General features: G+C 43.3%; 1 protein-coding gene across 1 annotated transcript in view; it reads right to left on the bottom strand.

Annotated features, from left to right (window-relative positions):
* The window catches only part of LOC118400689 (receptor-type tyrosine-protein phosphatase S-like), a 440,366-nt gene that overhangs the window by 221,318 nt on the left and 191,498 nt on the right, over window positions 1-27,550 (bottom strand). The window contains exons 4-5 of the mRNA XM_052475331.1: window positions 7,075-7,220; window positions 4,015-4,156 (exon numbers count right to left, since the gene is read on the bottom strand). Of these exons, the coding sequence (XP_052331291.1) occupies window positions 4,015-4,156; window positions 7,075-7,220 (288 nt within the window). The remainder of the gene's footprint in view (window positions 1-4,014; window positions 4,157-7,074; window positions 7,221-27,550) is intronic.

The raw sequence follows: 27,550 nt of genomic DNA, 5'->3' as shown, positions 1-27,550 counted from the left end.
TTGATTCAGATTCAATAAATACTATTTCAGCACAGTTGGTGACCACTCTTCCATCTTTCATAACCAATCCATAATCTCTCCCTCTCTCTCCGCCACCACTCTTCTCCTCCGCCCTCCTACCTCCCTTTCGCATCAGTGAATACAGTAAAAACAAATGTGATAAAATAGAGAATCCTGTTGGGATAGAATGTCTATACACTCCTCTCTCTGAATGGTGAATTAAATATAATTGCGTTGCAGAATGACGCATGATAGACCAGGAAGTGCCCACTGTGATATGCATCTGCCACGGTCGCCCACAAAGACTGGCGTAGGATCAGCCTCCCTCATGTCCAAGTTTGTTTTGAGCATAACGGCCAGTAGTTAGTATACACGTGGAAACATCCTGACTGTAAGGGATGTAGCCTATGCATCCAATAGAGGGTTACAGGTAGCTACATTATAAAGAGCTCGAACAGGGGTCTCCAGCAGGTCGATTGCAAGCTACCAGTGGCTCGCTGCCAACCTATGAGTAGCTCCCCAAACAATCCTGAAAATGCACACACGTGTTCCACCACAAAATGTCATAAAGAAATCTCACAAGTATCAGATACCGCAAGCTCCCAGCTACTATCTAATCAACGCAACATTGATGTTATCCCATCCCTGGTTAGCCACTATTGGCTTAAAAAGCCAAACTTGACACACTATATGGCAATTAATTTCCAGCAATATTGCACCTGTCTGTGTGGTGCGTTTGTCCATCACTCCATGTGTAACCATCTTGTGGTTTGACAGAAATACTTTCCCCAAAACCTTCTCAATTAAATATTAACTGTAAAGTAGGCTTACCTGACAGAAGTATGTCATGAGTAATTATTTCATTTGTATCTATTATTTAGATAAAACTTTGTCATGAAATGAGCAGCAGCAGTACAGACCACCACATTAGAGGACACATTCCGAACTCGCTAGATGGCAATTAAAGGGCCAGATGTGTAAAACTTCTTAAGGCTAGGGGGCAGTATTCGGAAGTTTGGATGACTGACGTGCTCAAAGTAAACTGCCTGTTACTCAGGCCCAAAAGCTAAGTTATGCAGATAATTAGCATTGGATAGAAAACACTCTGAAGTTTCTGTTAAACTTCTTATGGCTGAGGGCAGCATTGAGTAGCTTGGATGAATAAGGTACCCAGTGGTGCCCAGAGTAAACTGCCCGCTACTCTGTCCCAGATGCTAACATATGCATATTATTAGTAGTATTGGATAGAAAACACTCTGAAGTTTCTAAAACTGTTTGAATGATGGCTGTGAGTATAACATAACTCATATGGCATGCAAAAACCTGAGAAAAAATCCAACCAGGAAGTGGGAAATCTGAGGTTGGTCGATCTTCAACTCAGCCCCTATTGAAGATACAGTGGGATATTGGTCATCTTGCACTTCCTAAGGATTCCACTAGATGTCAACCGTCTTTAGAAACTGGTTTGAGGCTTCTACTGTGAAGGGGAGCTGAATGAGAGGGGAATGAGTCAGAGGTCTGCCAGCAGTCAGGCGCTGGTCACGCGCATTCACATGAGAGGTATCTCCCGTTCCTTTGCTTTTCTGAAGACAAAGGAATTCTCCAGTTGGAATATTATTGAAGTTTTATGTTAAAAACCTCCTAAAGATTGATTCTATCGTTTGACAAGTTTCTACGGACTGTAACAGAACTTTTTGACATTTCGTCTGCAACTAGTGAACGCGCTTCGTGAGTTTTGATTTGTTTACCAAACGCGCTAACAAAAGAAGCTATTTGGACATAAATTATTAACTTTATCGAACAAATCAAACGTTTATTGTGGAACTGGAATTCTTGGGAGTGCATTCTGATAAAGATCATCAGAGGTAAGTGAATATTTATAATGTTATTTCTGACTTCTGTTGACTCCAACATGGCAGATATATGTATTTGTTGTCTGAGCACCGTACTCAGATTATTGCATGGTTTGCTTTTTCCGTAAAGCTTTTTTGCTTTGTCCTTTTTTGAAATCTGACACAGCGGTTGCATTAAGGAGAAGTATATCTTTAATTCCATGCATAACACTTGTATTTTCATCAACATTTATGATGAGTATTTCTGTAAATTGATGTGGCTCTCTGCAAAATCACCGGATGTTTTTGGAACTACGGAACATAACGCACCAATGTATACTGAGATTTTTTTATATAAATATGAACTTTATCAAACAAAACTTACATGTATTGTGTAACATGACGTCATATGAGTGTCATCTGATGAAGATCATCAAAGGTTAGTGATTAATTTATCTCTATTTCTGATTTTTGTGACTCCTCTTTTTGGCTGTGTTTTTCTGTGAATAGGTGCTGACCTAACATAATTGTTTGTGGTGCTTTCGCTGTAAAGCCTATTTGAAATCGGACACTGTGGTGGGATTAACAACAAGATTACCTTTAAAATGGTATAAGATACTTGTATGTTTGAGGAATTTTAATTAGGAGATTTCTGTTGTTTTGAATTTGGCGCCGTGCACTTTCACTGGCTGTTGTCATATCGATCCCATAAAGGGATTTCCACCCTAAGAAGTTAAAACTGTTAAAATAATGTCTGTGAGTATAACAGAACTGATATGGCAGGCAAAACCCCGAGGAGAATCCATCACAAAATGTGTTTGAGGTCACAGGCCATTCCAATACTTGTCTATGAGATATTCAAAGGAATTCCTCCCAGATTGCAGTTCCCATGGCTTCCGCTAGATGTCAACAGTCTTTAGAAAGGGTTTCAGTTGTCTCTCATTAGGACTGTAGTCTTGTGGTGCGCGTGGATGAGGGCTTCGTGATTTATCTCTGGTATTGAACTTGCTACATTCCGTCTTAAATTTGATAGTTTATTTACATATTAGGGTAGCTGAGGATTGATTAGAAACGTGGTTTGACTTGTTTGGATGAAGTTTACTGGTAACTTTTGGGATTTCTTTGTCTGCATGTTGAACGGGTGGATTACTGAATCAAACTAAACTGACATTTTTGGGATATAAAGAAGGACTTTATCGAACAAAACAACCATTCGTTGTGTAGCTGGGACCCTTGGGATTGCAAACAGAGAAAGATCTTCAAAGGTAAGTGATTAATTTTATCGCTATTTATGATTTTTGTGACGCCTCTGCTGGTTTGGAAAATGTCATTAATGCTGGGGTATGCAGGGCGCTGTCCTCGATAATCGCATGTTATGCTTTCACTGTAAAGCCTTTTTGAAATCTGACAACGCGGTTGGATTAACAAGAAGCTAAGCTTTTAAACAATGTAAATCGCTTGTATTTTCATGAATGTTTAATATTACGATTTTTGTATTTTGAATTTCACGCTCTAAAATTTCACCAGATGTTGTCGAGGTGGGTTGCTAGCGTCCCACCTAGCCCAAAGAGGTTATTAAGGGGGAATTACACAAAACAAATCCAAATGTGTTTGTTTTCTTCCAGACCCCTTTAAAAAAGGTCTTCAGATGTGATTTAAGCATCGACATCCAATTCTGTTGTTTCTCTATAAACAATTGTAATTTTGAGAGTGAAAATATACAAAAATATATAAAAATCTAACGGAACATAATTTTGGAGAACATAAAACAAAATTTGGGAAACAAATCGCAGATTTTATAGAGCCCCATTTAGAGTTGTTAATTAACCGTTATTTTACCAGGTATATCGACAGAAAACATTGTGCACTACTGTCTCTTGTACACTAAGGACCTAGGGAAGAGTTGCAGAGAAGAAGAGAAGAATGTGACTATTTGGAAGCTAGAGAAAAATTACTATATGACTCGTGACACGTTTCATTTTTTCAAATGAGCTCTCATGCTAGAAAAGGTTAGAGACCCCTGAGCTAGAAGGTACTAGTACAAGGAACAAACATCTATGTGTGAAGCTGGCTGAGAATATTGGTGCAGTGAGCACCACTATATATTGCAAGACTATTGGACAATAGACTCCATTGGTCCATTGGTCAGGACCTCATCATTAGGCGCCGTCGAGTGACTCACCTCTGATTATGGACAGCTTGGCGTTAACGTTGACCTCACCCTCGCTATTTTCCGCCACGCACTCGTAGATGTTCTCGTCCCGCGGCGCTCGTAGAGGCTGGATCCGAAGGACGGCGCCGGCACCCTCATCGAACTCTATAGTCTGTGTCAGAGAGAAAGGGCAACGTTATAGCGATCTGTTTTTGAGTTAAAGACAACCTAACTATTCTTCTAGGAGCTAGACTCCTCAACTAGCTCCGTAGGGGCACCTTCATTTCACATACTGTATACCATTTTATTCACTGCAAAGCTTCAGAATATGAGCCAGGACATCGCTATGCTAGTCCAGTGGCCAAGTCTTCAGAAAAGGTCACCATGGAATAAGGTTAGTTTTGAAGTTTAATGTTTTCAAAATGTTCAAAGCCATCCATTAGGACAATTATGATTCGAAATAAGTACCGTTGCAGAGTATAAACCCTCATTCTCAGCAATGTCAGCTAATAATCAGAACAGAACTGTCAGAGTGCTCATATTGTACTCATAGATCACGCTATACATGTGATTTTACATGTGATCTCCATAATATATAACAAAGAGACACGTATGGATAGATGCGGTTGACCAAGTGAAGTGGTGTGTGGAGGTGCCTGTTGTCAGCCGAACGGTTCAGCGTCGAGTCATGATGAATCTCAAGGCTACAACGCTAATGAGGAAACAGCACTGTGACTGAGTCCAGATCAATATCAAAGCAAAAGCTGCTGGAGGGGAAATGCAACGATTTCGAACCTTCATAAAATGACTTTTTAAAAGCAAGGAAATAGCAATCATTGGATCCACAGTTCAATCGTTTTTTCTCAGTCTTAGCGGAAGAGAATGCAAAACAGTTTGGGATTGGACTGTCCTGTACTGAAATTGCACTGTCCTGTACTTGCCCTATACTGTACTTTACTTGTCCTGTACATGTCCTGTCCTTTTTTTTGTACTTGTCCTGTACTGTCCTAAATGTGTCCTGTACTTGTCCTGTACTCTACATTTCCTGTCCTGTACTTGTCCTGTATTTGTTCTGTACTTGTCCTGTACTCTCCTGTATGTGTCTTGTAATGTACCTGTCCTGTACTCTCCCGTGTTTGTCCTGTACTGTCCTGTACTGTCCTGGACTTGTCCTGTACTGGGCTTGTCCTGTACTTGTCCTGTTCTTTCCTGTACTTGTCCTGTACTGTACTGTCCTGTACTTGTCCTGTACTCTCCTGTATGTGTCTTGTAATGTACCTGTCCTGTACTCTCCTGTGTTTGTCCTGCACTGTCCTGTATTGTCCCAGATTTGTCCTGTATAGATCTGTCCTGTATTTGTCATCTCAAGGAACTTGTCCTGTACCTGTCCTGTTCTGTACTTGACCTGTTCTGTACTTGTCCCTGTACGGCTCTGTACTTGTCCCTGTACGGCTCTGTACTTGTCCCTGTACGGCTCTGTACTTGTCCTGTACTGCTTTGTATTTGTCCTGTACTGTACTTGTCCTGTACTGTATGGTACTGTCCTATCCTGTACTTGTCCTGTACTGTACTGTCTTGTGTTTGTCCTGCACTGTCATGTATTGGCCTGTATTTGTCATCTCAAGGAACTTGTCCTGCACTGGTCTTGTTCTGCACTTGTCCTGTCCTGTATTTGTCCTGTACTGACCTTGTCCTGTCCTGTATTTGTCCTTTACTGGCCTTGTCCTGTCCTGTATTTGTCATGTACTGGCCTTATCCTGTACTGTACTGTCCTGCACTGGCCTTGTCCTGTCCTGTATTTGTCCTGTACCGCTCTTGTTCAGCACATGTCCTGTATTTGTCCTGTACTGGCCTTGTCCTGTCCTGTATTTGTCCTGTACTGGCCTTGTCCTGTCCTGTATTTGTCCTGTACCGCTCTTGTTCAGCACATGTCCTGTATTTGTCCTGTACTGGCCTTGTCCTGTACTGTACTGTCCTGCACTGGCCTTGTCCTGTCCTGTATTTGTCCTGTCCTGTCCTGCACTGGCCTTGTCCTGTCCTGTATTTGTCCTGTACTGGCCTTGTCCTGTCCTGTATTATATTTTATTTTTTATTTAACTAGGCAAGTACCCCAGCCAAACCCTCCCCTAACCCGGACAACTCTTGGGCTAATTGTGCAATGCCCTATGGGACTTCCGATCACAGCCGGTTGTGATACAGACCAGGATTGAACCAGAGTCTGCAGTGTGTGTGTGTCAATGTCTATTTGTCCTGTACTGTTCTGTACTTGTCCTGTACTCTCCTGTATTTGTCCTATACTTGCCTGTCCTGTACTTGTCATGTACTTGGGTACCATCTTCTTCTTCTCTTATTAATACTCAGGTACCATCTTCTTCTTCTCTTATTAATACTCAGGTACCATCTTCTTCCCTCCTAAGTACGCTGGCAGCGTTGTTGACGTGATAATGTGTTAGCACAAGAGTGTGTATGTGTGTGTTAGCGAGTCTGTGTGTGTGTGTGCTGTCGATGTGAGGAGTGTGTTAATTAAGGAAACCCTGAGAATCAATCATGATTTTAGACACACCATCTGGGCTCACACAGAGACACACAACAAACAAACATCATAAATAAGGCACAGCGGGCGCAGGGGGAAAGTAGCACGCCACTACTAGAACCCGAACGTAAAACAAACGTCAAATTCAGCTAGTCATTCAAGTGGAAAAGGACAAGTAGATTGCATTGGCACTGTGCCATGTCATGTCACTAAACATGGTGGATTATTGTAATTGATGCCTGGTTAAATTAAAACCACTGTCTGTCGTGGTGTAGTTTGTGTACAAGTAAATGATCTACCTTGGTGAAACAAAGAAGTGGTATATCCATGTCAAATGAATGAATAGATTTGTGTGGCTCAGTTTGTAAAAGCTTTAGCAATGCCAGGGTTGTGGGTTCGATTCCTGTTGGGGCCACATATACAAATATGTAAGTTGCTTTGCATAAATGTGTCCGCTAAATTGTATTTATTATGTATATTATATTCAGATGTATTATTCCATACTACATCCACAACAGTAGGGGGCAGTGTAGGGTTACAAGGTTACACAGTCTCACCTCAATGCGCTGGGAGTTGACTTTCTTCCCCTTCTTGTTCCAGCTCACCCGGGGCTTAGGGTCTCCTGTCGCCTGGCACACGAATGAGACCACACCCCCAGATACGCCAATCTGGTCTACGGGAACTTTAGTGAATCTTGGTGGTGCTGGAACGAGTGAGAGAGGGAGAGGGAGAGACATTAAAACAGACTAAAGAAACCAAAGTGATGCAACAGTACCAGTGGATTTAACCCAATTTAGCCCAGTTGTAGCTGCAAATGAAAGTAATTACATTTCGAAAAGTTTAAGTGCATACACAAACAAACAGACACACGCACACACACACCAAAAACACACACACACCAACAAAAAACAAACACACACACACACCAAAATGGCGGTGTGAGAAGAAGGCAGCCATTTTACATGACCCCAACCGATTGTTTTTTTTTGTTTTTTTATAACTTATTTTTTTACTCATTTTGTACATAATGTTGCCGCTACCGCTTTCTATCTTATGCTTCACGGAGTCGTGGCTGAACGACGACACTATCAACATACAGCCAGCCGGTTACACGCTGCACCGGCAGGATAGAACACCGTCGTCTGGTAAGACAAGGGGCAGCGGACTATGTATTTTTTGTAAATAACAGCTAGTGCACGATATCTAAGGCTATTGCTGAGGATGAGGAAGAGTATCTCATGATTAACTGTAGACCACACTATCTACCTAGAGAGTTTTCATCTGTATTCTTCGTAGCTGTTTTACATACCACCACAGTCAGAGGCTGGCAGTAAAACACCATTGAATGAGCTGCATTACGCCATAAGCAAACAAGAAAACTTTCACCCAGAGGCGGTGCTCCTGGGACTTTAATAACGCATGGAAACTTCAATCCATTTGACCAAATTTCTATCAGCATGTTAAATGTGCAACCACAGGAAAAAAGAACTCTGGGCCACCTTTACTCAACACACAGAGACGCATACAAAGCTCTCCCTCGCCCTGCATTTGACAAATCTGACCATAATTCTGTCAGTGAGTAGATCAATAAAAAAGTGGTCAGATGAGCAGATGCTAAGCTACAGGACTGTTTTGCTAGCACAGATTGGAATATGTTCCGTGTTTCCTCCAACGGCATTGAGGAGTAAACCACATCAGTTATTGGCTTCATCAATAAGTGCATCGATGACATCATCCTAACAGTGACCGTACGTACATACCGCAACCAGAAGCCATAGATTACCGGCAACATCCGCACTGAGCTAGAGGGTAGAGCTGCTCCTTTCATGGAGCAGGACTCTAACCCGGACACTTATAAGAAATCCCAATATGCCCTCCGACAAACAGGCAAAGTGTCAGGATTAAGATTGAATCATAGTACACCGGCTCTGACGCTCGTAGGATGTGAAAAAACATTACAGACTACAAAGGGAAGCACAGCCAAGAGCTGCCCAGTGACACAAGCCTACTAGCTGAGCTACTCTACTTAACACTGAAACATGCATGAGAGCACCAGCTGTTCCGGAAGACTGTGTCATCACGCTCTCCACAGCTGATGTGAGTAAGACCTTTAAACAGGTCAATATTCACAAGGCCGCAGGGCCAGACGGATTACCAGGATGTTTACTCTGAGCATGCACTGACCAACTAGCAAGTGTCTTCACTGACATTTTCAACCTCCACCTGTCCGAGTCTGTAATACCAACATGTTTTAAGCAGACTACCATAGTCCTTGTGCCCAAGAACAACAATGTAACCTCCCTAAATGACCACTGACCCATAGAACTCACGTCCGTAGCCATGACGTGCTATGCAAGGCTGGTCACGGCTCACATCAACACCATCATCCCAGAAACCCTAGACCCACTCCAATTTGCATTCCACCCCAACAGATCCACAGATGATGTAATCGCTATTGCATTCAACACTGCCCTTTCCCACCTGGACAAAAGGAACACCTATCTGAGGATGCTATTCATTGCTACAGCTTAGCGTTCAACACCATAGTGCCCTCAAAGCTTATCAATAAGCTAAGGACCCTGGGACTAAACACCTCCCTCTGCAACTGGATCCTGAACTTCCTGACAGGCTGCCCCCTGTTGGTAGGGTTAGGTAACAACACATCTGCCACACTGATCCTCAACACAGGGTCCCCTCAGTGGTGCGTGCTCAGTCCCCTCCTGCACTTCCTGTTCACTCATGACTGCATGGCCAGGCACGACTCCAACACCATTATTAAGTTTGTCGATGACACAACAGTGTTAGGCCTGATCACCAAGAACGAAGAGACAGCCTATAGGGAGGAGGTCAGAGACCTGGCCGTGTGGTGCCAGGACAACAACCTCTCCCTCAATGTGATCAAGACAAAGGAGATGATTGTGGACTACAGGAAAAAGAGGCCCGAGCACACCCCCATTCTCATCGACGGGGCTGCAGTGGAGCAGGTTGAGAGCTTCATGTTCCTTGGTGTCCACATTACCAACAAACTAACATAGTCCAAGCACACCAAGACAGTTGTGAAGAGGGCACGACAAAACCTATTCCCCCTCAGGAGACTGAAAAGATTTGTCATGGGTCCTCGCTTCCTGCCATCCAGTACCTCTATACCAGGATGTGTCAGAGGAAGGCCCAGCAACCCTAGTCATAGACTGTTCTCTCTGCTACCGCACGGCAAGTGGTATCGGAGCACCAAGTCGAGGTCCAAGAGACTTCTAAACAGTTTCAAGCCCCAAGCCATAAGACTCCTGAACATCTAATCAAATGGCTACCCAGACTATTTGCATTGAACCCCCCTCCCCCTTTTACACCGCCGCACATTGACTCTGCATCGGTACACCCCTGTATATAGTCTCGATATTGTTATTTTACTGCTGCTCTTTAATTACTTGTTACTTTTATTTGTTATTCTTATCTGTATTTTTTAAACTGCATTGTTGGTTAGGGGCTCGTAAATAACCATTTCACTCTAAGGTCTATACCAGTTGTATTCGGCGCATGTGACTAATAAAATTAGATTTTATTTTATTTGAAAAACACACACACCAAAAAATACGCCCACACACCAAAAAATACGCCCACACACCAAAACACACACACACACACACACACACACACACACACACACACACACACACACACACACACACACACCAAAACACACACACACACACACACAAAAACACACACACAAAAACACACACAAAAACACACACACACTCACTTTCATTGTATGAGAAGGCAGTGAGGACATGAACTGGACTTCCTCATTCCGCTGCTGTATAATTTGACGGCTAGACAATATGCACCCTGACACACTGACACCTGACACCCCGACAACCTAATACCCTAACACTCTGACACGCTGACGCCCTGACGAACTAACACGCTGACGCCCTGAAACGCTGACAACATAACACCCTAACAACCTAACACCTGACGACCTAACACCCTGACACACTGACACACTGACACGCTGACGACCTAACACCCTGACACCTGACACCCTGACGACCTAACACGCTGACGACCTGGCACGGTGACAAGCTGACGCCTTGACAAGCTAACTCTGCCTCTCTGACACCCTGATGCCCTGACACGCTGACACCCTGATTCCCTGACACCCTGAATCCATGACACCCTTACACCCTGAATCCCTGACACCCTGACACGCTGACACCCTGAATCCATGACACCCTGAAACCAACATTAATCATTTAATGGAGCAATGAATAATAAACCCCCAATGGAATTACGGAGGCTAACGGGAACTGCGGAGGCTAACGGGAACTGCGGAGGCTGACGGATCTGTGAAGGCTGATGGAAACTACAGAGGCTAACGGGAACTGCGGAGGCTAACGGGAGCTGCGGAGGCTGACGGGAACTGAGGAGGCTGACGGGAGCTCCGGAGGCTGACGGGAGCTGCGGAGGCTGACGGGAGCTGCGGAGGCTGACGGGAGCTGCGGAGGCTAACGGGACCTGCGGATGCTGATGGGAGCTGCGGAGGCTGACGGGAGCTGCAGAGGCTAACATGAGCTCCACAGAGATTTGTTCTGCATTACAGTTTTTATTTTTTTAACAGAATATCCTTGCCTTGACTGAAGAATATCAACTCAAATCGTTAATACCATGTTCTCTTTCTTCCTAATATTCTCTGATTTTACCAACATTGCTAAGGAGGACACAGCAACTTTTTAGTTGCTTAGTTTGTCTTCTGCTGGGCTGGGGGTCGGTCAGCTTTCACAACTACAAGTCTGGCAGTGGGAATCCTCTAGGGCAGTGGTTCCCAAACTTTTTATAGTCCCGTACACCTTCAAAACATTACACATCCAGCTTCATACCCCCTCGAGCACCATGGTCAGCGCACTATCAAATGTTGTTTTTTGCCATCATTGTAAGCCTGCCACACACACACTATACGATACATTTATTAAACATAAGAATGAGTGTGAGTTTTTGTCACAACCTGGCTCGTGGGAAGAGACAAAATAGCTCTTATAGGACCAGGGCACAAATAATAATCTAATAATAATCAAGAATTTTGCTCTTTATTTAACCATCTTACATATAAAACTGTATTTGTTCATCGAAAATTGTGAATAACTCACAGGTTAATGAGAAGGGTGTGCTTGAAAGCATGCACATAACTCTGTAATGTTGGGTTGTTTGGAGATTCTCAGTCTTAAAATTAAATTATTTTACACACATAATTTTTCCTGTCTTTAGTTTTCATGCTAGTGCGGGCAGAGAATCTACTCTCACATAGGTACGTAGTTGCAAAGGGCATCAGTGTCTTAACAGCATTATTTGCCAAGGCAGGGCACTCTGAGCGCAGCCCAATCCAGAAATCGGTCAGTGGCTTCTGATTAAATTCAATTTTCACAGAACCGCATGTTGCAATTTCAATAAGGCTCTCTTGTTCAGATATCGGTAAGTGGACTGGAGGCAGGAAAGGGATTACGAATCCAGTTGTTTGTGTCATCCGTTTTGGGAAAGTATCTGCGTAATTGCGAACCCAACTCACTCAGTTGCTTCGCTATATGACATTTGACATTGTCCGTAAGCTTAAGTTCATTTGCACACAAAAAAATCATACAATAATGGAAATACCTGTGTGTTGTCCTTGTTAATGCAGACAGAGAAGAGCTCCAACAACTTAATCGTAGCCTCAATTTTGTCCCACACATTGAATATAGATGCAGAGTCCCTCTAATCCTAGATTCAGATCATTCAGGCGAGAAAAAACATCACCCAGATAGGCCAGTCAGGGGCCTTGCTTTAACCTCTCGGGTAGGGGGCAGCATTCTGAATTTCGGATGAAAAGCATGCCCAAATTAGAAGATATGATATGCATATAACTGGTAGATTTGGATAGAAAACACTCTAAAGTTTCCAAAACTGTTAAAATAGTGTCTGTGAGTATAACAGAACTGATTTGGAAGGCGAAAACCTGAGAAAAATCCATTCAGGAAGTTTTTTTTTCTTTCTATTCAATGCCATTACAGTATCCATTGACATAGGACTCAATTTGCAGTTCCTATGCCTTCCACTAGATGTCAACAGTCTTTAGAAATATTTTCAGGCTTGTATTCGTATCAATGAGAGAGTAAGACCAGTCTGAATGAGTGGACCCTACCGTGTCGCAGAGCTTTTTCATGAGCAATCCCGAGAGAGTGCATTTCTTGTTTACCTTTTATATTGACAACGTTATTGTCCGGTTGAAATATTATAGATCATTTAGGCTAAAAACAACCTGAGGAATGAATATAAACATCGTTTGACTTGTTTCTATGAACTTTACGGATACAATTTTGATTTTTTTGTCTGCCTGTTTTGACTGCGTTTGAGCCTGTGGATTACTGAAGAAAACGCGTGAACAAACCTGAGGTTTTTGGATATAAAGAGACTTTATCGAACAAAGGGAACATTTATTGAGTAAATGAATGTCTTCTGAGTGCCACCACATGAAGATCATCAAAGGTAAGGGATTAATTTTATCTCTATTTCTGAGTTTTGTAACGCTTCTGCTTGGCTGGTTACTGTAATAATTTGTCAACTGGGCTATGTTCTGAGCTAGGTATGTTCTGGGCTAGGTATGCTTTTGCTGAAAAGCATTTTATAAATCTGACACCGTGGTTGGATTAACAAGAAGTTCATCTTTAAACCTATGTCAAATATGTTTTGTTTTCTGAATTTTTATAATGAGCATTTCTGTATTTGAATTTGGCGCTAGCGTCCCACATACCCTAGAGAGTTTAACATAGTTAACCATTTTCACTGTAGTATCCAAAATGTATTTCAAGCTATCAGGCATTGCTTTGGCAGGAAAAGCCTCTCGGTGGATGCTGCAGTGTACCCAAATGACGTCGGGAGCAACTGCTTGCACGCGCGTTACTACTCCACTATGTCTCCCTGTCATGGCTTTTGCGCCATCAGTACAGATACCAACACATCTTGACCACCAAAGTCCATTTGATGTCACAAAGCTGTCCAGTACTTTAAAAATATCCTCTCCTGTTGTCCTGGTTTCCAGTGGTTCGCAGAAGAGGATGTCTTCCTTAATTGACCCCCCATAAACATAACGGACATATACCAGGAGCTGTGCCAGGCCCGCCACGTCTGTTGACTCATCCAGCTGTAAAGCATAGAATTCACTGGCTTGTATGCGAAAAAGCAATTGTTTCTAAACATCTCCTGCCATGTCACTGCTGTGTTGTGAAACAGTGTTGTTTGATGAAGATATTGTCTGTATAGTTTTTTTGGCATTTTCCCCAAGCATTGTCCCAGTCATATCCACAGAAGCAGGAAGAATTAAGTCCTCCACAGTAGTATGGGGCTTGCCTGTCCTAGCCACTTGGTAGCTCACCATATAAGACCCTTCTATCCCTTATTAATGGTATCTGTTGCTTTTATAAATGTCTTACTACTCGAAAGTAATTCTTAATTCTCGCTCAAAAAACTCCTGTAGTTTATTTTTCAAATTGGCATGTTTTGTTTCTAAATGTCTGAGCAGGAGAAGGTTTTATCGAGTTGTGAGATAGTACAGTCGTGGCCAACAGTTTTGAGAAAGACACAAATATACATTTTCACAAAGTCTGCTGCCTCAGTTTGTTAAGATGGCAATTTGCATATACTCTAGAATGTTATGAAGAGTGATCAGATGAATTGCAAAGTCCCTCTTCGCCATGCAAATGGTCTGAATCCCCCAAAAACATTTCCTCTGCATTTCAGTCAAAGGACCAGCTGACATCATGTCAGTGATTCTCTCGTTAACACAAATGTGAGTGTTGACGAGGACAAGGCTAGAGATCACTCTGTCATGCCAATTGAGTTCAAATAACAGACTGGAAGCTTCAATATATATATGCCATTTAGCAGACGCTTTTATCCAAAGCGACTTACAGTCATGTGTGCATACATTCTACATATGGGTGGTCCCGGGAGTCGAACCCACTACCCTGGCGTTACAAGCGCCATGCTCTACCAACTGAGCTACAGAAGGACCACAAAAGGAGGGTGGTGCTTGGAATCCTTGTTCTTCCTCTGTCAATCATGGTTACCTGCAAGGAAACACGTGCCGTCATCATTGCTTTGCACAAGAAAGGGCTTCACAGGCAAGGATATTGCTGCCAGTAAGATTGCACCTAAATCAACAATTTTTCGGATCATCAAGAACTTCAAGTAGAGTGGTTCAATTGTTGTGAAGAAGGCTTCAGGGCACCCAGGAAAGTCCAGCAAGCACCAGGACCGTCTCCAAAAGTTGATTCAGCTGCTGGTGTCAAGAAGGGCAGCAAATAAGCCACTTCTCTCCAGGAAAAACATCAGGGACACACTGATATTCTGCAAAAGGTACAGGGATTGGACTGCTGAGGACTGGGGTAAAGTCATTTTCTCTGATGAATCCCCTTTCCGATTGTTTGGTGGATCCAGAAAAAAGCTTGTCGGAGAAGACAAGGTGAGCGCTACCATCAGTCCTGTGTCATGCCAACAGAAAAGCATCCTGAGACCATTCATGTGTGGGGTGGCTTCTCAGTCAAGGGAGTGAGCTCACTTACAATTTTGCCTAAGAACACAGCCATGGATAAATAATGGCACCAACTCATCCTCCAAGAGCAACTTCTCCCAACCATCCAGGAACAGTTTGGTGACGAACAATGCCTTTTCCAGCATGATGGAGCACCTTGCCATAAGGCAAAAGTGATAACTAAGTGACTCTGGGAACAAAACATTGATATTTTGGGTCCATGGCCAGGAAACTCCCCAGACCTTAATCCCATTGAGAACTTGTGGTCAATCCTCAAGAGGCGGGTGGACAAACAAAACCCCACAAATTCTCACAAACTCCAAGCATTGATTATACAAGAATGGGCTGCCATCAGTCAGGATGTGGCCCAGAAGTTAGTTGACAGCATGCCTGGGCAGATTGCAGAGGTCTTGAAAAAGAAGGGTCATTACTACAAATATTGACTCTTTGCATCAACTTCATGTAATTGTCAATAAAGCATTTGACACTTATGAAATGCTCGTAATTATACTTCTCAATACTTTTGGCCATGACTGTACTTCGGCACATATAACACACTGTTGCTGAGGAAAGGCACTACTCCCAATATAAGTGAAGCCCAAATCAATGTATTTCTTATCATATTTGCGCCTCTTCGATGGTCCAACGTCTATCTGTTGTTCGGTGCTTTCCCGGGTAAGGTAGCTCTTCGGCTGCATCAGATTCACAACTGTCAGTGTCCAAGAAATGTAGAATTACTGATGCTAGCATTGGATGTGCTCATGGAAGCAGAACAACTTGTGTCATCAACAGGGGCAGGTGTAGTGCTGCTGTAGTACTGCTGATAGTAGCAGTACTACCAGCAGAGCTGGTATGTGTCTTTATGGACACGGGCCCTACTTTCTTTAACCATTTATCAATTTTTAAGCAAACGGAATGAGCAGCAGCTACATTTGGCTACATATGGACCGTTAGTGGAATTCCATTTAGAGAGTAACGGTTAATGTGATTGGATGTTAATTATTTGACTAGGCTACCTGTACTTGACATTGTGTTGTTATTTCGCTGAACACTAGATGGTTTAATTGTATTTTTGGCAGCGAAACGAGATAACTCAGGTGAGAAAAAAACCTCACCCAAAGGTATTGCCCCGTTGGAAAATATAAATGGACTGTTTGAAAATGTGAATCACATTTATATTTGGCGTACCCCCGACGGCATTGTGAGTACCCCAGTTGGGGCGTACCTGCTCTGGGGGAACATGTTAACTCCGGGGCGTAGGGATGAGCAAATGTGCAGAGCATGTACATACGGATTAGTAATTAACAGGCTGTGGGCAGGTGGAACCCCTCACTCTCTCTACTCTCTCTCCCTGGGCCTTCATAAACACACATGGAGGAGAGCTCCACTGCAGGGACTGGAGAGAGGGATGGAGGGAGAGCAGGAGGAGGGAGAGGGAGAGAGAGGTAGGTAGGGAGGGGTTGGGGGTGAGTGGGAGAAGGGGAGGGAGTGAGACAGAGTGGATGAGTGGGTGGGGTAGAAAACAAGGGAGGAGAGGGAGAGAGATAGAAAGAGAGAGAGGGAAAAAGAGTGCCTCGGGATAGCATAGCACAGAAAGTACTCCAAAACAAGCTCACACACACACAAACGCACACACACACACTGTCAGTAAGACATCTACACGCACAGCACTCCCATAACAGGCCTATACATGAGTCAGAAAGAGTCCCATCGACACTGAGCATCAAACGTGACCACGACGCTCTTTGATCCTTCATAACATAGATAGCAGTGGGCCGACCGGCATTCCCCCTTAAGGCTCCTTACGGTATTCCCATGCGGCGTCCCAAAGAGCACCCTATTGCCTTTTAAGTGCACTAATTTTGACCAGTGCATTATGGGCCATGGTCAAAAGTGGTGCACTTTATAGAGAATAGGGTGTTATTTGGGACGCAACCCAGCGATGGGAGACTGGCCAAGGTGTCCTCTCTACCTGATGTGCACTAAGGGCTCCACAAAAAACCAGACAAATGTTGTGATGAAGGGAGATGAAGAGAGAGAGGAAGAGATGGAGAGAGAAAGAGATATGAAGAGAGATAAATAACACAGTGGCCTCCATCATTCTTAAATGGAAGAAGTTTGGAACCACCAAGACTCCTCTTAGAGCTGTCCGCCCGGCCAAACTGAGCGATCGGGGTAGAAGAGCATTGGTCAGGGAGGTGACCAAGAACCCGATGGTCACTCTGACAGAGCTCATGAGTTCCTCTGTGGCAATGGGAGAACATTCCAAAAGAACAACCATCTTTGCAGCACTCAACCAATCAGGCCATTATGGAATAGTGGCCAGAAGGAAGCCACTTCGGTAAAAAACACATGACAGCCCGCTCGGAGTTCGTCAAAAGTCACGTAACTTCTTGGTGACAGGAGGCAGTATTGAGTAGCTTGGATGAATAAGGTGCCCAGACTAAACTGTCTGCTACTCAGTCCAGATGTGAATATATGCATATTATTAGTAGTATTGGATAGAAAACACTCTGAAGTTTCTAAAACTGTTTGAATGATGTCTCTGAGTATAACATATGGAAGGCGAAAACCTGAGAAAAATCCAACCAGGAAGTGGGAAATCTGAGGTATGTAGCTCTTTGCCATTCCAATATACAGTGTAAATGGGGTCATATTGCACTTCCTAACGCTTCCACTAGATGTCAACAGTATTTATAACGTTGTTTCAGGCTTCTACTGTGATGGGAGAGAGGTAGAAAGAGAGAGAGAGGGAAAAATAGTGCCTCGGGATAGCATAGTACAGAAAGGGCTGAATGAGAGGGGATTGAGCCAGGTGCCTGGCGTAGTGCCACAGGCTCTGACGCGCTGTCACGAGAGAGTTAGCTCTCGTTCCATTGTTTTTCTACAGACATAGGAATTCTCCGGTTGGAACATTATTGAACATTTATGATAAAAACATCCTAAAGATTGACTCTATACTTCGTTTGACAAGTTTCTACGGGCTGTAACAGAACTTTTTGAACTTTTTGTCCGACGTTCGTGGGACCTGAAAGAGCGTTTGGATTTGTTTACCGAACGCCCTAACAAAAGAAGCTATTTGGACATAAATTATGAACTTTATCGAACAAATCAAACATTTATTGTGGAACTAGGATTCCTGGGTGTGCATTCTGATGAAGATCATCAAAGGTAAGTGAATATGTATAATGCTATTTCTGACTAATGTTGACTACACAATATGGCGGATATCTTTTTGGCTGCTTTGTTGCCTGAACTCTGTACTCAGATTATTGCATGGTTTGCTTTTTCTGTAAAGTTGTTTTAAAATCTTGCATTAACTTCTTGACGCACCCATTAAGGAGAAGAATATCTCTAATTCCATGTGTAACACTTGTATTTTCATCAACATTTCTGATCAGTATTTCAGTAAATTGTGTGGCTCTCTGCAAAATCACTGGTTGTTTTTGGAACTACTGAACGCGCCAATGTAAACTCAGATTTTTTATATAAATATGAACTCTATCAAACAAAACATACATGTATTGTGTAACATGATGTCCTATAAGTGTCATCTGATGAAGATCATCAAAGGTTATTGATTGAATTCTTATCTCTATTTCTGCTTTTTGTGACTCCTATCTTTGGCTGGAAAAATGCCTGTGTTTTTCTGTCTTCCCAAACCTTTCATAACATAATCGTTTGTGGTTCTTTCACTGTAAAGCCTTTTTGAAATCAGACACTGTGGCTGGATTAACGAGAATTTTATCTTTAAAATGTGTAAAATACTTGTATGCTTTAGGAATGTTAATTATGAGATTTTTGTTGTTTTGAATTTGGCGCCCTGCACTGTCCCACATATCCCAGAGAGGTTAAAGACTCTCGGACCATGAGAAACAAGATTCTCTAGTCTGATGGAACCAAGATTGAACTCTTTGGCCTGAATGCCAAGTGTCATGTCTGGAGAAAACCTGGCACCATCCCTACGGTGAAGCATGCTGGTGGCAGCATCATCCTGTGGGAATGTTTTCAGTGGCATTGACTGCGAGACTAGTAAGGGTTGAGGGTAAAATGAACGGAGCAAAGTACAGAGAGATCCTCAATGAAAACTTGCTCCAGAGCACTCAGGACTTCAGATTGGAGCGAAGGTTCACCTTCCCACAGGACAGCGACCCTAAGCACACAGCCAATACATCGCAGAAGTGGCTTTGGGACAAGTCTCTGAATGTCCTTGAGTGGCCCAGACAGAGCCCGGACTTGAACTTGATTGAATATCTCTGGAGACCTGAAAATAGCTGTGCAGCGACGCTCCCCATCCAACCTGACAGAGCTTGAGAGGATCTGCAGAGAAGAATGGGAGAAACTCCCCAAATACAGGTGTGCCAAGCTTGTAGCCTCATACCAAAGAAGACTCGAGGTTGTAATCGTTGCCAAAGGTGCTTCAACAAAGTACTGTAAAGGGTCTGAATACTTAAGTAAATGTAATATAATTGAATTTATTTATACATTTGCAAATATTTCAAATAACCTCTTTTCACTTTGCCATTATGGTGTATTTTATTTTACCAGGCAAGTGAGTTAAGAACAAATTATTATTTTCAATGACAGCCAGGAACCGTGGGTTAACTGCCTGTTCAGGGGCAGAATGACAGATTTGTACCTTGTCGGCTCGGGGATATGAACTTGCAACCATTCGGTTACTGGTCCAACGCTCTAACCACTGGCTACCCTGCCGTATTGTGTGTAGATTGGCCTCACTCGACTAGAATCTGAAGTCAAATGTTTACTGTTTGCTGGTGATCTGGTTCTTCTGTCCCCAACAAAGGAGGGCCTACGGCAGCACCTAGATCTTCTGCACCGATTCTGCCAGACCTGGGCCCTGACAGTAAATATCAGAAAAACAAAATGAATGGTCTTCCAAAAATGGTTCAGTTACCACGACCACAAATACAAATTCTATATAGACACCGTTACCATAGAGAAAACAATAAAATAGACGTACCTCGGCCTAAACATCAGCGCCGAAGGTAACTTCCACAAATCTGCGAACGAGCTGAGACACAAGGCAAGAAGGGCTTTCTACGCCATCAAAAGGAAAATACAATTCGGCATACCAATTAGGACATGGCTAGAAATAATTGAATCAGTTATTGAACCCATTGCCTTTCATGTGAGGTGTAGGGTCCGCTCACCAACCAAGAATTCACAAAAGGGGACAAACACCAAAATGAGACACTGCATGCAGAATTCTGCAAAAAGATCCTCTGTGTACAACGTAAAACACCAAATAATACATCCAGAGCAGAATTAGGCCGATACTTGCTAATGATCAAAATCCAGAAAAGAGCCGTTATATTCTACAACCACCTGAAAGGAGGCGATTCCCAAACCTTTCATAACAAAGCCATCACCTACAGAGAGATGAACCTGGAGAAGAGTCCCCTAAGCAAGCTGGTCCTGTTCACAAACCCCACAGAGCCCCTGGACAGCAACACAATTAGACCCAACCAAATCATGAGAAAACAAAAAGATAATTACTTGACACATTGGAAAGAATTAACAAAAAAAACAAGAGCAAACTAGAATTCTGTTTGGCCCTAAACAGAATACCTGGCCACTGTGACTGACCCAAACTTAAGGAACACTTTGACTATATACAGACTCAATAAGCATAGCCTTGCTATTGAGAAAAGCCGCCGTAAGCAGACCCGCCTCTCAAGAGAAGACAGGCTATGTGCACACTGCCCACAAAAGGAGGTGGAAACTGAGCTGCACTTCCTAACCTGTTTATTATCTACTTCACTTACTTTGGCAATATAAACATATGTTTCCCATGCCAATAAAGCCCTTTGAATTGAATTGAAAGATGAAGACATGAAGTGAGATGATGAGAGATGGAGAGAGGTGAAGAGATAAAGAGATGGAGAGATGTAGAGAGAGGAAGAAACTCGGCTTGGGCTGATGACCCGTGCCAGCCATCCATCCACACCACAGAGGGAATTCTGACAAAGAAGGGGTTTCATATGTTCCGTCTATGTTGTCTGCGTCTTGACAAATTGATCCCTGCACTCCAGCAATATGATTGTGGAATGAGAAATATAGATTGTACTGGATCTTTGTGATCACCATTAGAATGAGCAACAGGTGTTTCAGCTGCATTTTTTTATAGCATTCCTCCACTGTTTTTATTTTATTTAACTAGGCAAGTCAGTTAAGAACAAATTCTTATTTATAATGACAGCTCTGGGATTCGATAAAGCAACCTTTCGGTTACTGGCCCAACGCTCTAACCACTAGGTTACCTGCACCCCCAAATGTTCACCTTAGAGAGTATTTATCCCGTATTAAAAAAATGTCTCTAAGAGTAGGAGTGCTGATCTGGGATCAGTTAGATTATAATAATTATTATTACATGGATATGATGACGAACCATCAAACAGGCAAAGAGTGAATAAAAGACTAAGATAGAATCCTACTACACCTGCTTTGACGCTTGTCAGATGTGGCAGGGCTTGCAAACCATTACGGACTACAAAGAGAAACCCAGCCGTGAGCTGCTTAGTGACTCGAGCCTACCAAAAGAGCTAAATGCCTTTAATGCTGCAGTCCAGGCAAGCAACACTGAAGCATGCATGAGAGTGTAACAGTTTAGCTTCAAGGTCTCAGAGCGAGTGACGTCACCGATTGAAACGCTATTAGCGCGCACCCCACTAACTAGCTAGCAATTTCACACCGGTTACAAGAGCACCAGCTGTTCACGCTCGCCATAGTCGATGTGAGCAAGACCTTTAAACAGGTCAACATTCACAAGACGGATTACAGGAATGTGTACTTAGAGCATGCGCGGATCGACTGGCAAGTGTCTTGACTGACATTTTCAAACTTTCCCTGACCGAGTCTGTAATACCTACATGTTTCAAGGGGACCACCATAGTCCCATAAAGTGAAGGTTACCTCCCTAAATGACTACCAGCCCGTAGCACTCACGCCACTCCAATTCGCATACTGCCCGGACAAATCCACAGATGACGCAATCTCAATCGCACTCCACACTGCCCTTTCCCACATGGACAAAAGGAACACCTATGTGAGAATGCTGTTCATTGAATACAGCTCAGCGTTCAACAACATAGTGCCCAGAAAGTTCTTCACTAAGCAAAGGACCCTGGGACTAAACACCTCCCTCTGCAACTGGATCCTAGACTTCCTGACGGGCCGCCCCCAGGTGGTAAGGGTATGCAACAACACATCTGGCACGTTGATCCTTAACATGGGGGCTCCCTCAGGGGTGCGTGCTTAGTCCCCTCCTATACACCCTGTTCACCCACGACTGCATGGCCAAGCACGACTCCAACACCATCATTAAGTTTGCTGACGACAACCGTGGTAGGCCTGATCACCAACAATGATGAGACAGCCGACAACATGAGCAAGACAAAGGATTGTGGACTACAGAAAAATGAGGGCCGAACATGCCCCAATTCACATCAACGGGGCTGTAGTGGAGTGGGTCGAGAAGAAGACCATGTGTAGACCATTTCAAGTTCCTCGGTGTCCACATCACCAACAAACTATCATGGTCCAAACACACTAAGATTGTTGTGAAGAGGGCCCGACCACACCTTGTCCCACAAGATTTGGCATGGGTCCCCAGATCCTCAAAAAGTTATACAGCTGCACGATCGAGAGCATCCTGACTGGTTGCATCACCGTCTGGTATGGCATCTTCTCGGCATCTGGCGCTACAGAAGGTAGTGCGAACGGCCCAGTACATCACTGGGGTAAAGCTCCCTGCCATCCAGGACCTATATTCTAGGCGGTGTCAGAGGAAGGCCCAAAGAATTGTCAAAGACTCCAGTCATCCAAGTCATAGACTGTTCTCTCTGCTACCGCACGGAGCCGGAGTGCCAAGTCTAGGTCCAACAGGCCTTAATCTACCCCCAAGCCATAAAACTGCTGAACAATTAATCCAATGGCCACCCGGACTATTTACATGGACCCCCCTCACTGTTAATTATCTATGCAGTCACTTTACCCCTACCTACATGTACAAATTACCTGGACTAACCTGTACCCCCACACATTGACTCGGTACAGGTACATCATGTATATAGCCAAGTTATTACCTCGTACCCCCACACATTGACTCGGTACAGGTACATCATGTATATAGCCAAGTTATTACCTCGTACCCCCACACATTGACTCGGTACAGGTACATCATGTATATAGCCAAGTTATTACCTCGTACCCCCACACATTGACTCGGTACAGGTACATCATGTATATAGCCAAGTTATTACCTCGTACCCCCACACATTGACTCGGTACAGGTACATCATGTATATAGCCAAGTTATTACCTCGTACCCCCACACATTGACTCGGTACAGGTACATCATGTATATAGCCAAGTTATTACCTCGTACCCCACACATTGACTCGGTACAGGTACATCATGTATATAGCCAAGTTATTACCTCGTACCCCCACACATTGACTCGGTACAGGTACATCATGTATATAGCCAAGTTATTACCTCATACCCCCACACATTGACTCGGTACAGGTACATCATGTATATAGCCAAGTTATTACCTCATACCCCCACACATTGACATCGGTACATTGACTCGGTACAGGTACATCATGTATATAGCCAAGTTATTACCTCGTACCCCCACACATTGACTCGGTACAGGTACATCATGTATATAGCCAAGTTATTACCTCGTACCCCCACACATTGACTCGGTACAGGTACATCATGTATATAGCCTCTGTTATTTTATTGGGTTACTTTTATTAAATGTTTTACTTTATTTTATTTAGTAAATATTTTCTTAACTCTATTTCTTGAATTGCATTGTTGGTTAAGGGGCTTGTAATTAAACATTTCACGGTAAGGTGCATTCGGCGCATGTGACAAATGACATTTTATTTGATTTTTGAGAGAGAGAGACAGAGGTAAAAAGAAATGAGAGAGAGAGAGCGAAAGAGAGAGAGAGTGAAAGAGGGAGAAAGAGGGATGAAGAGGTAAAAACAAAGCCAGATAGAGAGAGAGAGAGAGGAAGAGAAGAGACAGAAAAGAGAGTAAGCTCATGAGATGAAAGCCTTTAGAGTCCAGTGAGCAACCAGAGCAGATTGAAGACACCAGTCACTCCTGGCCTCAGGCACTGTTTTATACCCAGCTGAGAACAGAGGATCTGACAGAGTTGGCCATTATGAGAAGGAGAGAGCAGGGATCAGTGTGTGTGTGTGTGTGTATGACAACCAAGAACAGCATAATTAACCTTTAAACATTTTCAATTGCTTCCCACCTCAGGTGTACCACTGGTGTTATTGATGAATTCGACCATTTATTCAGTATCAACACCCTGGTCATGCAGGTAATTGCGTGATAGAAATTGGCTTTTGGAAAAATAAATTGCTTTCTCATGCCAACACAATAAGCAACATCAGAAAATTCCACCAAAATACAAACACATTATTATCTAGGTGGACCTAGGCAATATTACTATCATGCCTTGAAAAGTTTATAAAAGTTTATAATAACAAACTGATGTAATTGTTTCTTTAGATTAATCATATTGGGACTTTTGTTATTCCTGTTTCTCATTCCACCTCAGCTGAGAAGACATCTAGAGGACACAGTCCTCTGTAGTCAAGCGGTCCCTCAGTATCTCCCTGTATCCCAGGCCTCTTTCAAATGGAGAAGAGTACAGCTTTAAACTGATAAGGGAAACAGGACCTAGTTTATCTGGCAAGTACGACATCCAGGCAGAAATAACCTGAGATGGGCAGAGCCATCTTCACAGGGACACAGAATGAAGCTTTCCCGAGCCAACTACTGCTGGTAGCGGGGAAGGCCGGTAGCGGAGAACGTTAACCCATACTGTCTAAAGGATACACTTGTTTTGCTAATGTAGCATCCCTCATACTGAGTGGTAGGCTCTGCTCAGCTCAGCTATAACAGAAATGGCACCGTCTCCTTTCAAATAGCCTTTCGCTCCATGTGAGTGTGAGTTCCATTTGCGGTACTTTCACATGGCCATTAAGTAGGTACATGGGGCGATAGTAGGGTTAAATGACAAATAGTGTAATGGATGAGAGGCTTTTGGAGATGATGATGTGGCTAGGACAGTGGAGGACAAAATTGTACCTCGTCTACCGGCTGAATGGGGTGGAAAAGCCACTTGTCTTCCATTTTGATGGAAATAGGCACCTTTCACAGCCAATAACACCTTTTACAGGCTTATTTGGTGGAGAAAGGAACATTTGGAAATATTAGAGGTGCTATTCAAAACCTAATTGTACCTGCCTCTCTAATACCCCAGACAAAATTAACAGTAGAGGGAGGTTGCAGGGATTATTGTGGAAGAAAATGTTGTGAATGCTGCTGGTTTAGAAACGGGCATATTTTGAGGGCCACATAACTCTATTGTTACACAACCAACCATACATGCACATTATAATGGGATTACCTCATTGTGTTTGGATGCATGTTCTGACAGGACACAATCCTTTCTCTTTGTTGAATGGTAATACATGTACTGTAGTAGTTAGTCATGTAGAAAAGAAGTATAAAGTTTCAAGAAGTCAGCACCTTGTCCCTAACCTACTTAAGCAGTGCTTGGCAGGCCCACATCCACAGATGTCAGCATGCTAGCCACTTGTTACAGAACCCCTGACAGGCTAGATCCAGGCCTGGCTTAACATCCCCTCTGCCTTCAACACGCCAGCACCCTCCAGGCCTTAACACACCAAGCCCCTATCAAGCCCCTATCAATCAGGAAACAATTCAAGTAGGAATCATCGCTATGGAAACCGCCCTCTGTTTCTATACCCCTCTCTCGATCTCCTGCTCTTTCAGGAGTTTGCTGCTCTTGGCTAATGGACTGCTATGAAGAAGACGGTTGAATCGTGAAAAGGAAGAAGGAAAGAAGAAGAAAAAACAGTCTCAATTGGAGCAGCATGGTGGCATGTAAAAATAGAAGAGGTGATCGGTTGGGCCTCCAGGGGAAAAATGGATTATGAGAGTCCCTGCTTTCTTCGGTTCCCCACTACAACGTTACATCAGTGTTGTAAACTGTCACCTGAATCACTAACACAGAGGGCTGATGTATGAGGATACTCCAGGCTCCCCAAGCTATCTGTGGCAATGCTGGAGGACATATGGGCAAATTACCCCTCACTGTCAATTATTGACTGGTGTAGGTCTGATGTTAGATCTTTGCTCATGAGAGAAAATAGTCCCATCAATAAACAACTGGCTGCCCATGCAAATCCTGCACCATGTAGTGTCGTTTCTGAGGACTCCTTGGGCCCTTTCTCCACCCAATGTAGTCCTTGCCTTGCCTAGCGAATCTAACGACTTAATGAAACAATTGCTTTTTCAATTAAGGCAGGTTAATTGGGATTAGCTCTCGGTGCTAGGCAGTGGAGGAGTCATCTTGGATACAGTAATTCACAAATCGAGCATGCTGATTGGATTGTCAGACCAGAACATCAACGTGGGCTTTCTTTTCACTCCAGTCCAACTGGACCAAGGGGTTGGCGCTTCGGAGGCCCAGACCGAGCATCCGCTGTTTCAAGTGAGATAATAATGATCATTTTCCTTCACTTTGTCGCCTTCTATGTATCATGAGGTGAATGTGGACATGAGGTTGCACAGTAGGCTAGCTAACACAAACTGACTGCAGGATGTGGCAAGGACATGCGAGTTCTGAGTGTATTAATGCCAGTGGTCAAACTTCAAGTCCGACCATGCAATACAAATTGTTGAAAAAAAGTTAATCTCAATCTTAGTAAATCTTAATATGTTGGATAAATAAATCAGTTAAAGTTGTGGGATATTAACATTTAAGAGTCCATATCAAAATGGCCATGCAATCAGAGGAGTTAGCGCAATGGGCGCAATTGTGTCATTCGGAGTCTCTTCAGGCAATTGACACTTGTTGACTCCCGAATGAAAAGGACACCTGCAATTGCTGAGAGCTAAAGACAGTTCAGGGCCTCATCTTTTGTGGAAGCATGTAACAAGAGGCCCACAAAATGGGTCTGCCTGAAAGGAGAAATAGATAGACAGTCCATCTGAATATAGTGACAAAGACACAGCCGATGTTCATGACACTGGGTAATTGGAACGTTCTGGTGTTAATGGAAAACATCACTGTCTTTGCTCGATTCAACAAGGCATGAAAACAATCACAAGGTCAGTCTCCATCTTGACTGCCATACCCATGTTCAACCTGAAAACCCAAGCTCTGCACATAAAACCCAAGCTCTGCACATAAAACCCAAGCTCTGCACATAAAACCCAACCTCTGCACATAAAACCCAACAAGTGCTCAACCGGAAAAAACAAAATATGATTTCCTCAACATCATGGTAGAAATGTAAAGTCCCACATTTGGAAAAACTACTGCATATCTGTCCAGAAGATTCTGCTCTTATCTAAATCACGTGGAGGTCAAGCATTAAATGATATTATAT

Source organism: Oncorhynchus keta, chromosome 22, assembly GCF_023373465.1.
Source record: "Oncorhynchus keta strain PuntledgeMale-10-30-2019 chromosome 22, Oket_V2, whole genome shotgun sequence".
Taxonomy (NCBI): Eukaryota; Metazoa; Chordata; class Actinopteri; order Salmoniformes; family Salmonidae; genus Oncorhynchus; species Oncorhynchus keta.
This window is presented reverse-complemented; position numbering and strand designations above follow the sequence as displayed.